Raw genomic sequence first — 12,258 nt, 5'->3', positions numbered from 1 at the left:
AAAAGACGCTTACTCCTTGCAAGGAAAGTTATGACCAATCTAGATAGCATATTAAAAAGCAGAGACATTACTTTGCCAGCAAAGGTCCATCTAGTTAAGGCTATGGTTTTTCCAGTGGTCATGTATGGATGTGAGAGCTGAACTATAAAGAAAGCTGAGCGCCAAAGAATTGATGCTTTTGAAGTGTGGTGTTGGAGAAGACTCTTGAGAGTCCCTTGGACTGCAAGGAGATCCAACCAGTCCATCTTAAAGGAGATCAGTCCTGGGTGTTCATTGGAAGGACTGATGTTGAAGCTGAAACTCCAATACTTTGGCCACCTGATGCAAAGAGCTGACTCATTTGAAAAGACCCTGATGCTGGGAAAGATTGAGGGCAGGAGGAGAAGGGGACGACAGAGGATGAGATGGTTGGATGGCATCACCGATTCGCTGGACACGGGTTTGGATGGACTCTGGGAGTTGGTGATGGACAGGGAGACCTGGCGTGCTGCGGTTCATGGGGTCACAAGGAGTCGGACACGACTGAGCAACTGAACTGAACTAATTGAATGAGCTGGAGGAGGGCATGGCAACCCACTCCAGCATTCTTGCCTGGAGAATCCCCATGGACAGAGGAGCCTGGCGGGCTACAGTTCATGGGGTTGCAAAGAGTCGGACACGACTGAGCACAGCACAGCATTGAATAAGTTAGGTCTAGAAAAGAACAATCGGAGAAGGCAATGGCACCCCACTCCAGTACTCTTGCCTGGAAAATCCCATGGGTGGAGGAGCCTGGTGGGCTGCAGTCCATGGGGCGCTAAGAGTTGGACACGACTGAGCAACTTCACTTTCACTTTTCCCTTTCATGCACTGGAGAAGGAAATGGCAACCCACTCCAGTATTCTTGCCTGGAGAATCCCAGGGACGGCGGAGCCTGGTGGGCTGCCGTCTATGGGGTTGCACAAAGTCGGACACGACTGAAGCGACTTAGCAGCAGCAGCAGCAGCAGAAAAAAACAATAATACATAAATCTAAGGTTGCCGCCAAATGTCTTTGTTAACTAAACTGAATGACGGAAGATGCAAAATCATTTGTTTCCCTGTGCTCCTCCAGGTTGGGAGTACAGGAGCAGAGAGCTTTGAAACTCTTGGAAACAACAGGCAGGTGTGTGACAAATCCACTCTCTGCTTCATGCCTGCCCTCTTGCCAATTTTGCTTTTATGTATGAGGCCCAATACTCTCTTCTCTAAGAAATTTCAGGTCAATGTCCACTGATTCTGGTCCACATAAGCCTAATGAGTCAAACTAGTAATTTATTTTATAGTTGGCTTTATTTCTTAGAGAAGTTTCAGATTACAGAAAACCTGAGCAAAAAACAGAGCTTCTTTAACTCTTATTCCTCAATTTCCATTTCCCTTCTTATTAACATCTCACATTAGTGGGGTACACTTGTTATAATTGATGAGCCAATATTGAAATACTAGTTGTTCATAGTAACACTGGAGTTCAGTCTTTGTGTTGTACAGAAAGTATTGATTTTTAATTGCTCTTTAATGATCGTATATTCTATGAGACTGCCTCAATATCCTCTTTGTAACAAATAACCATCTGCCCAGATACCAAACTAAAGGATTCCCTGCAATTTCTGTGTCCCCATGTTATCTTTTGGAGAAGGAAATGGCAACCCACTCCAGTGTTCTTGCCTGGAGAATCCCAGGGACAGGGGAGCCTGGTGGGCTGCCGTCTATGGGGTCGCACAGAGTCGAGCACGACTGAAGCGACTTAGCAGCAGCAGCAGCATGTTATCTTTTCCCTAGGCAGGTAGGGGGAGCTAGAGAGTAAGATTTAAAGAAGAAAAAATTTTAAGTTACCTCTTCATCAAGACTGCTTTCCTGCAGTGTGCACTCTGAGAGAAGTTTTAATAGAGTAATACAGATATGCTCTGTGAATAAGTCTGAAAAAGTAAAAAAGCCATCAAGAGAGCAAACAAAAAAGTTTTTGACCTGACTAGCCTAGGACTTAGGAAGGAGATCTAACAGGGAAAAAAATAGTTTATTTTATGACTTAGTTTATTTAATGAACTCCATCAGAATTTTTTTTTTCTGGGCTTCCCTCATAACTCAGTCAGTAAAGAATCTGCCTGCAATGCAGGATACCTGGGTTTGATCCCTGGGTTGGGAAGATCCCTTGGAGAAGGAAATGGTAACCTACTCTAGTATTCTTGCCCAGAAAATTCCATGGACAGAAGAGCCTGGCATGCTACAGTCCATGGGGTTGCAAGAGTCAGACATAACCTAGCGACTAAGCCACCACCATCAGGATTTTTCTGACCCGATGAGGGAATGCAGTTAGTGAGTGATTTAGCATTTTACCACCATGCCTTTTTGGGGGTAGAAAAGTAAGAAATAGAGAAAGTCTATGGAGGGTTCAAAGCCAGCTGTCAAGGTCTCTCTGGCATGTCAGCACCACATCCTTCCTCTCTCCCAGGGCTCTGAGACTCTACAGTTTGCACCAGGGCCCAGAAGATTTCCACTGAGTCACCTTGCAGGCCAGCTGGTGCTCTTCCAAAGGAAGAGCCACACTGGGTAACCCGGCTATTCTTGTTCACCCGCTGGGGCATTCCCGATTCACGGCCAAGTCCACCCCTGAAATCATCTAACACTTTCAAATGCTCTTTTATTTCCAGCCAGCTACATATGGCCTATGAGACTGGCCTGACCGAGCCAAAGCAGGGCTGTCCCACAGCCAGTTGGCAGCAGTTATGGTCGCAATCTGCGGGAATGAAGACAGCACTTCAGTGAAGCAGGCACCTTCCCCAGACAGGACTCCTTGGAACCGACTGAGAGCTTGGGCCCCGACACCAGATGCTCTCAAATGCCAACTGTCAGCCTGAGGCCAGGGACGAGCATCCCGGGCAGTTCTTCCAAAGCGCTGATTTCATTCCTGGTTTAGCTACTTTAGTTCTTGCTTATGTGTAACAGTCAATGTTTCTCCCTTACAAAGAGCAGAGGTTATCCTTCAAACAACTAGCACATTCAAACCACTGAAGACTAAACACAAAATAAAAATGAACATTTCAGTGTGAATACTAATATATATATATATATATATATATATATATATATATATATATATATATATACGTATGTATGTATTGAAGTGAAATGGCCATAACTAAATGGTCAAACGGGACTCTATCCTTTAGACAGAAACATAGAACAACTTACCCTCCCATCTTGCAGTCTCCGGTCCCACCTTTCCAGGCTCTTACATACTTCGGGTTGGCCCACAGGGACACAGGATTAAAGCTTCCACTGGAAAAATAAGGTCCCACTGGACTCAAGATTACAAAGAGCAGGGCTTTAGTCGGCTTCTTGACTCCCAGAGAAGGCTGGAATATAGTAAAAGTACGCACAACTGTTAATCTAAAATGCAGATGCCAGTCTCAAAGTCTAGAACAGATCTGTAACATCTCCCAGAAGCCATCAAATGACGGCTGTTACTTCTGAAGCTGAGTTACACAAAGCCTGATGGTCTTCTAAGAAGAAAACACCAAGACTTAGTTCCATTTTGCTTTGCTTTCGGAGTTATGATTTTAAAGGAAAGGCAAATTTGTCTGTTGTTTTATTGGTAGGCTTTTCGTGCATGCTCAGTTGCTCAGTCCTGTCTCTTTGCGACCTCATGGACAGTAGCCCACCAGGCTCCTATGTACGTGGGATTATCCCAGGCAAGAATACTGGAGAGGGTTGCCATTTCCTCCTCCAGGGGATCTTCCTGACCCAGGGATCGAACCCATGTCTCCTGGGGCACCAGCATTGGCAGCGGATTCTTTACCACTGAGCCACCTGGGAAGACCAGTACGTTGTCAACTAGCCATATATTTTTGACAACTAGCCATATAACACCTTTCAGGGTTGCTCTGATTGGGAACCGAAACACGAAAGAACCTAGACATGATTTCAGTCTTTGGGGGTGAAACCTAATATTTGCTTCTCTAACTTGCCCTTCTACTTCGTTCAGAACACTCTGGTGCCAGCACACTTGGGCTGGGGAAAGTGCCATTAGCACACCTGACTGTGACAGCTAACAGACACCAAGAGTGTAGCTTCACTAGAAGCAGAGACATCACACAAGATAAATCCCCGCCACCCGGGCCCCTGCCCACCAAAAGACAGAGGACGAAGGACTCAGGAATTCCTACTAGGAATGACAAAGAGAGAAAACGGCCTTCCCCACAAACACTGAGAAAATCACAAGCCAACAATGCAATCATAAATTCCTTCAGCACAAAAGTAGCTACTTTCAGTTGTTTTTTAAGAGGAAAATTGAGAGACTAAAAAGTTCTGAGGGCTACATATTCTAAAGGCATTAAAGGTTGCTGGGCTATCCTGTACAGATTAAGGCCACGCAGGTAAGAAAACAAATTAAGACTACTACATTAAGTCTTGGGCAATAAAATACATACGTTGAGTCTTCAAAAAAGAAGCCTAGTCTGCCTGGATGGGGTAGCAATCTGGTGTGAAAATTATGAGAGGAGACTCAAATTCAGCTAATTCGTGACTTTTGTAATATTTAATGAAACTGGCTGAAAGTGGACCTGGGGATATATTTTTTTTTCTGAATTTCAATTAAATCTCCTCCTCTGCTACCTGTTAGCTCAAGGGGCCTCACCCACTACTTATGCCCAGATGAAGAATCAGGTAGGTGAAAGATGTGTGAGCATGATACAGTGTGTTTGTATAGGTGCACTCTGATGCCATCAGAGAGGCTTAGGAAATGGGAAGCTGAGTCCATTCACACAGCATGTGAACCTGAGGGTCACACAGGGCTTGCTTAGCCCCAAAGGAAACGGATAAAGAGTGACAGATACCAAGTTAAAGAAATGAGTCAGTTCACAGACTTAGAGAATGAACTTATGGTTGCCATGGGGGAAGGATGGGGTGAAAGGATAGTTTGCGTGTTTAGGATTGACAAGAACACGCAACTGTATTCAACAAGGATCTAAAGTATAGCACAGGGGACTCTGCTCACTGTTATCTGGCAGCCTGGATGGGAGGGGAGTTTGGAGAACAACGGACACATGTATATGTATGGCTGAGTCCCTTTGCTGTTCACCTGAAACTGTCACAACACTGTTAACAGGCTATACTCCAATGCAAAATATAAAGTTCAAATTAAAAAAGAAAAAGATAAAGAAATGAGTCAGTGTTCGGGAAATTAAATAGTCTTGTTTAGGCTTCAGAGACAAAGCAGAGCAGGCCTCCCACCTTGCTTCTGACCTACAAGGATACAGCCCTGACTCCTGCTGTGGGTGTCGGCCACACCTGCTGTGAGTGTTAGAAGAGAAACACAATAGACAGATTGGGAGCAGATCTTGGAGTTTATCAAGTCCCTTGAGGGGTCTGGCCTACCACTCCTAGGACTTAGTAACATTCCAAGATTTGTGTAACAAAGCAAGTGTGAGTTGCTCAGTCCTTTCAGCCTCTGTAGCCCCAGGTTCCTTTGTCCATGGGATTCTCCAGGCAAGCCTACTGGAGTGGGATGCCATTTCCTTCACCAAAAAAAGAAAACAGCACTGTAAAAAGTTAACATAATACCAGAGCTGCAGTTTTGCTTACAGATTGATGATGATATATCAATAACCTCAGATATGCAGATGACACCACCCTTATGGCAGAAAGGGAAGAAGAACTAAAGAGTCTCTTGATGAAGGTGAAAGAGGAGAGTGAAAAAGCTGGCTTAAAACTCAACATTTAGACAACTAATATCATGGCATCCAGTTCCATCACTTCATGGCAAATAGATGGGGAAAGAGTGGCTGACTTTATTTGGGGGGGCTCCAAAATCACTGCAGATGGTGACTGCAGCCATGAAATTAAAAGACGCTTACTCCTTGGAAGGAAGGTTATGACCAACCTAGATAGCATATTAAAAAGCAGAGACATTACTTTGTCAACAAAGGTCTGTCTAGTCAAGGCTATGGTTTTTCCAGTAGTCATGTATGGATGTGAAATTTGGACTATAAAGAAAGCTGAGCGTCGAAGAATTGATGCTTTTGAACTGTGGTGTTGGAGAAGATTCTTGAGAGTCCTTTGGATTGCAAGGAGATCCAACCAGTCAATCCTAAAGGAAATCAGTCTTGAATATTCATTGGAAGGACTGGTGCTGAAGCTGAAGCTCCAATACTGTGGCCACCTGATGCGAAGAACTGACTCACTGGAAAGACCCTGAAAAGACTGGAGGCAGGAGGAGGGGATGACAGAGGATGAGATGGTTGGATGGCATCACTGACTCCATAGACATGAGTTTGAGTAAGCTCTGGGAATTGGTGATGGACAGGGAAGCCTGGGGTCCTTCAGTCCATGGTGTCTCAAAGAGTTGGACACGACTGAGCAACTTAACTGAACTGAACTGATGATGATATATCAGTTTGCATCCTGGGATTATAAGTGGGAGAAATGCAGTCTTTGAAGTCTCACCCACAGAGCAGACGTTCTGCCTGGGACCTTTTCCTAATTGGAACTCCATACTGCTGTCACACGAGACTTTCCAGTGCTGTTTAAGAAAGGATGTTGGCAAATCCAATTTGGTGATGTATGTATTATTGCTATCCTCTGCTGTTTCTATTTCTTTTATGTTAGAATATTGAAAGTAGACTAGATCTCTAAGAAATATTTGTATTGCTTATTTGTATATAACAAGTGGCTTATTTTGTTAACAAATCCTTTGGACCTGAGATGAAAGTGAAAACTTTCAGCCAAACAGCCAGCAAGCAACAACAGGTTTTGGTTTTTTTGCTCATTTGGGTTTGTTCTTTAGTGGGGGCTGAAGAGGACACACCTACAAAGAATGAGGAGACTTAAACTCCATTTGCTTTTATTGGTTTCATTATTTGGAAAAAGAAATTCCCAGAATAACACACGCATCTGCCTTTCTTCCCAACTTTGATAAAAACTGACTATCTTATCTCTGCACTTTTATTTACCTGTCAGTTAAAGTAAGTACACTTCATATCAGGGGGGCTTTTAAGCTTTACATTAAAAAAACAAAAATTATTGACCATTGTAATAAAGAATTAAGCTTCTCAACATAATTTAGAAATTCAAAATGCAGGACATAGTATCAATAATTTACCTAGCTTCTAATGTTCTAAATAAAATACCTTATTTATGGATAAGCTGATAAGCATTTTATTACTGATATAAAAAGAACGCCTGGACTTTTTGCACTCTTGTCAACCTATACTCTACTAAAAAAAAGTAACAATAACTCATCATCATGGATAAATTTCATGTTCTTCATTTCCTTCCCTTGATTTTAATTGACAGGTAAACTTGCATTTAATCCACTAGGTGGCAGTAGAGAGAAAACAGATGGAAAACAGAGTAACACATTAACTCTATTTCTAGAGAAGAATATCTTGATAGAAATCTTTAAAGGATATCTTTATCCCTAGGTCAGGAAGATCCCCTAGAGGAGGAAATGGCAACCCACTCCAGTATTCTTGACTGGGAAATCCCATGAACAGAGAAGCCTAGTGGTCTATACAGTCCATAAGGTTGCAAAGAGTCAGACATGACTAAGGGATTAAAACCACCACCACCATTCTTAGCAAGCAGGTAGATTATAGACTAGAATTTTTCAATGCTGAGAGAAAATGTGTTTACGTGTACTAACTTTTATTTCTGAAATTTAAGCAAGGTCAACTCATATTTTGCAAGCACTTTAAGTACTGGTGTTAATCATAGCTCAGTCACCTTCATCCTTAAATAATTATTTATGTCAAATATCTTTCCATGAAAAGAACTATGACTTTACTGAAAATGATCACATTGTTTCATAAGTGAGAGTAAATAAAATGTAACTTTTTGGATCAGGAAGGGAACTTGGTGATTGGATCTGTTTCTCTGCTCAGAAACCAACATTTGTTCCTCAGTTCTCCCTTCTTTCCTGGAAAGCAATTCAAATTTTGCACTACCCCTAAAATAAAGAGTAGTTTATGATAGCATAATATTAATCAAATGGCAATGAACAACATTGTATGATCACAAGATCAGGATTCTGGTTGAAATAAAATAAAAGCCACATATATAAAGAAAAAATATGGATAATAACAGGTGATAAGTTATGTAGACCAGTTTCAATGTCCTATTTTGACTGATTTTTAAAAATTCTTCTCTACTAGTTTCTTAGATTATTTCAATACATAAAGAACTGAAAGGGGCTTTTAAGACATCCCTCGGAAAATGAGAAATACCAAGTTTTAGATGCAAAGTTTATAATGTCGCAAGGGACCCCATTGACTTTGAAGTTGAAATTCTGATATGTTAAAAAATATCCTCTTTTAAGTTATACCCCCACAAATAACAAATAAATATATATATGAGCATTAAATGTGGGTACATTTTGCACAAAATAACAGGACAATTGAGTGTGATGGAAAATAAAGACACATTTCACAGTGGAAATGACCACATCTATGTCACTTAGAAAATTATAGAAAGGCACGACTTCCAGGGTGATCCATCTGCAGCGGCATTCGGCAAACTGAGAAATGCACTACTTAACAGTCCATGTTTTGGCCTGGAAGGCAGAGAGGCACCGCGGCCATGTAGAGGCTTGAGAACAATTCTGCCGGGCAAGGCAATTAAGAGACAGAAGAAAAAATATAATTAGAAATAACTGGGGAACATTTTTCGAAAAGAAATTTTTAGGGTGCTCCAAATTATTTTTTTGATCCAAAGAGTAGACTAATTAAAAAAAAAAAAATTCTGCCAGTTCTTAAAAAAGATAGTTAGAGGGAAAAATTACAAAGAATACTGAACTGGGACTTCCCTAATAGGCAGGTGGTTAAGAATCTCTTTGCAATGCAGGGAATGTGGGTTCGGTCCCTGGTTGGGGAACTAAGATCCCAGATGCTGTGGGGCAACTAAACCCTTGCACCCCAACTAGAGACTCTATCTGCCGCCATGAAAAGTCCCCATCGGCCTCAACTAAGACCCAATGCAGCCAAGTTGGTTAGTTAATTTTTTTTTTAAGTTTCTATCTTAAAAAAAAAAACAAGAACAATGAACTAAGGGGATGCTGCAAGAAGCACAGGACTGAGCAGTGACCCATGTAGGGTTTCAGTGTGAGTCACATAGGGGAGGGACACCAAATTCATGGAATGTGCTTATAGGAGAAACTAATTGGTCTGATTTAAGATTAAAAAACTAATTAGCAACCCTCAATAATTACATGGCACTTTCAGGTTTCCAAGACATTCCATAGCCATTATCTCAGAAAACCAACAATCCAGGAAGTTAAGAATTGCAATTCCTATTTCTAAGTTAAAGAAACTGAGGCTCAAATGATTCACCCAGAGTTTTCATTATTATTAAGTTCTGAACATCCCTCTACTCTTAGTCCAGAGCTCTTTTTTTGATATCAGAATTTGAGGAAGGGAAAAGAAAACTGGTAAAATTCTCGGGATTTCCTAATGAGAAGAGAGTTCAAACCAGACCTTCCTTCCACCCTCAGCCTTCACCACAGTCTCATATTCTATGCACCCTCTGCTCAAACCATAGGGAATCCTTTTGGATTCCTCCTTGCTTTGCTACTCAAAATATATAGGTAGAAGGCCTACCCCCTAACGTGAATGCATTTGGAGATAAAGCTTTAAAGGAGGTAAAGTCAAATGAGGTCAAAAGGCTGGCGCCCCAGTCCTGTTGGGACTGTGGGACTCCGCGTGTGTTCAGTCGTGTCCGACTCTTTGCCACCCCATGAACTGTAGCTCTCCAGGCTCCTCTGTCCATGGAATTTTCCAGGCAAGAATACTGGACTGGGTTGCCATTTTCTCCTCCAGAGGGTGTTCTTGACCCGCAGATCATACCCGAGTCTCTTGTGTCTCCTGCACTGGCAGGTGGATTCTTTACCACTGAGCCACCCGGGTAGTCCTGTTATCCTTATAAGAAGGGACACCAGAGCATATGTGCCCTGTGACCTCCCACTACAGTGACAAAGTGGACACCTACAAGCCAAGAAGTGAGGCTTCACCAGAGACCAACCCTGTTCGCACTTTGACTATGGACTTCCAGCCTCCAAAACTGAGAAAATGAATCCTGGTGTTTAAGGCACCTAATCTTTGGGACTCCCGTGGTGGTCCAGTGATTTAGACTCTGCACTTCCCCTGCAGGGGGCAAGTATTTGATCACTGGTTGGGAAACTTAAGATCCCAAGGGCCTCATCTTCGAAAGTCTGTTGTGGCACCAGGCTTCCCTGGTGGCTCAGATGGTAAAGAATCTGCCCACAATGCAGGAGACGTGGGTTCAATCCCTATGTCGGGAAGATCCCCCGGAGGAGGAAATGGCAACCCACTCCAGTATTCTTACCTGGAGAATTCCATGGACAGAGGAGCCTGGCAGACTACAGTCCATGGGATTGCAAAGAGCCGGACGACTAACACTTTCACTTTCTGTGGCAACACAAACCAATCAACCTTCTCTCTAGGTAACACAAACCCTTCAATCTCTATTTAAACGTCATCTAACTATCACTTCAGGAAATGAGCTCCAGTGACAAGCCTAAGTGCTTGTGTTACACGGTATTACAGCATCCAGCACTCCCTTAAATGTAGATAAAATACCCATCACGCTTCCTTACAACTGCTCATTTAATTCCCCACCACTCAGTCATCTGTATACTCCATGAAGTGCAGGACCTTCTTTGCCCCCTACACAAAACATCCTCTGTTGTTTGTTATACCACGTACTGACTAGACATCGGTTGAACTGTTGACCATCTTAATAAGACATTTATGGAACAGAGCTATGAAACCAACCTAGATAACTACTTAGCAAATTTGAATTATTTTATTTAAAAAAAGCTGATGTTAATCCTTATCTGTTGAGTTGATGCCATAGAGAAAATGTTCCTGTCTCCTGCTTGATTTCCTTTAGGGCTGGCCTTCAGACTAATGGGTAGTTAATATATAGACACTGAAAGAATATCATGGGGAAAACAAAAGCTGAGAATTTTCTGACACCTGCTATAAAACAGGTAGGGGACAGGGCTGAGTTTGTTTCTCAGTCCTGTTCAAAGAGAAAGACAATATACATTTAACATTAGACAGAAAGGCTAATGACTCAGCTGTTTCTTTTTTTTTAATTTTTCAATAAAAATGATGTTAAAATTTTAAAAAGAAAAACACGGTTAAAAGAAAACTAAAGCTCAGGTGAGAAAGACTAAAAGAACACTTTAAAATCTAATATTATGCAAAGGCAGTGATAATATACTAATAGTTCACCAGGTTAGAATAAGGATTAAATTAGATATCTGTTGAAAGTTCCCAGGGTCTGATCTTTTTTATGCATCCAATAAATACCAATTTTTACTATTTTTAAATAAATAATACATGATAATAGTAATAATGGTAAATAAATTCAACATGTACCAATTTACAGGACATTCAGATGACATTAAAATGATTGTAGATCTGAGCAATGAATTAGTCAACACTCAGTGTTGGAACTGTGGAGAATGCATTGGTCCTTAGAAAAAAGACAAGGATTCCTGTACTGACGATGTGGAAAATATAGGTTGGTAAATGTGAAACATAAATAGAAATTTCAGCATGAATTATTAAGCAAATGGCCAAGAATACGGGATGAGGAAGTACCCTGCTGCTGCTGCTGCTGCTATGTCGCTTCAGTCGTGTCCGACTCTGTGCGACCCCGTAGACGGCAGCCCACCAGGCTCCGCCGTCCCTGGGATTCTCCAGGCAAGAGCACTGGAGTGAGCCAAAAATGAATCACTCTCAAGAAAGCCATGCTTCATTTCCCTTCTAAAGTAACTCAGGATCAAGGGTCAGCAAATTCAGTCTGCTGCCAGTTTTGTTCTTAAATTTCACTGGAACACATTCTTTCATTCATGTGTGGCCTATTGCTGTTTTTGTGCTACAAAGGCAGAGTGAGTAGTTACAAGGAACACAAAGCCAAAAATATTTAACTACCTGGCTTCCCAGGTGGCGCTAGTGGAAAATAACCCACCCACCAATGCAGGAGACGTTAGGAGACGTGGGTTCAAGCCTTGGGTCAGGAAGATCTCCTGGAGGAGAGCATGGTAACCCACTCCAATATCCTTGCCTGGAGAATCCCATGAACAGAGGAGCCTGGCAGGCCACGGTCCACAGGGTCTCAAGAATTGGACGCAATTGAAGACACTCAGCATGTACACACACACCTGGCCCTTAACAGAAAATGTCTGCCAGCCTTTTCTCCGGATGCCAGGAAAATGCCACAC

General features: G+C 42.2%; 1 protein-coding gene across 15 annotated transcripts in view; it reads right to left on the bottom strand.

Annotated features, from left to right (window-relative positions):
* The window catches only part of BCAT1 (branched chain amino acid transaminase 1), a 111,570-nt gene that overhangs the window by 26,785 nt on the left and 72,527 nt on the right, over nt 1-12,258 (bottom strand). For all 15 annotated transcript variants that reach the window (XM_081483765.1, XM_081483773.1, XM_081483771.1 and 12 more), the window contains one exon: nt 3,207-3,370. In XM_081483765.1, coding sequence (XP_081339891.1) covers nt 3,207-3,370 — 164 coding nt within the window. The remainder of the gene's footprint in view (nt 1-3,206; nt 3,371-12,258) is intronic.

Source organism: Giraffa tippelskirchi, chromosome 4 (genome assembly GCF_054371585.1).
Source record: "Giraffa tippelskirchi isolate mGirTip1 chromosome 4, T2T-mGirTip1v1.2.pri, whole genome shotgun sequence".
NCBI classification, from domain to species: domain Eukaryota; kingdom Metazoa; phylum Chordata; class Mammalia; order Artiodactyla; family Giraffidae; genus Giraffa; species Giraffa tippelskirchi.
This window is presented reverse-complemented; position numbering and strand designations above follow the sequence as displayed.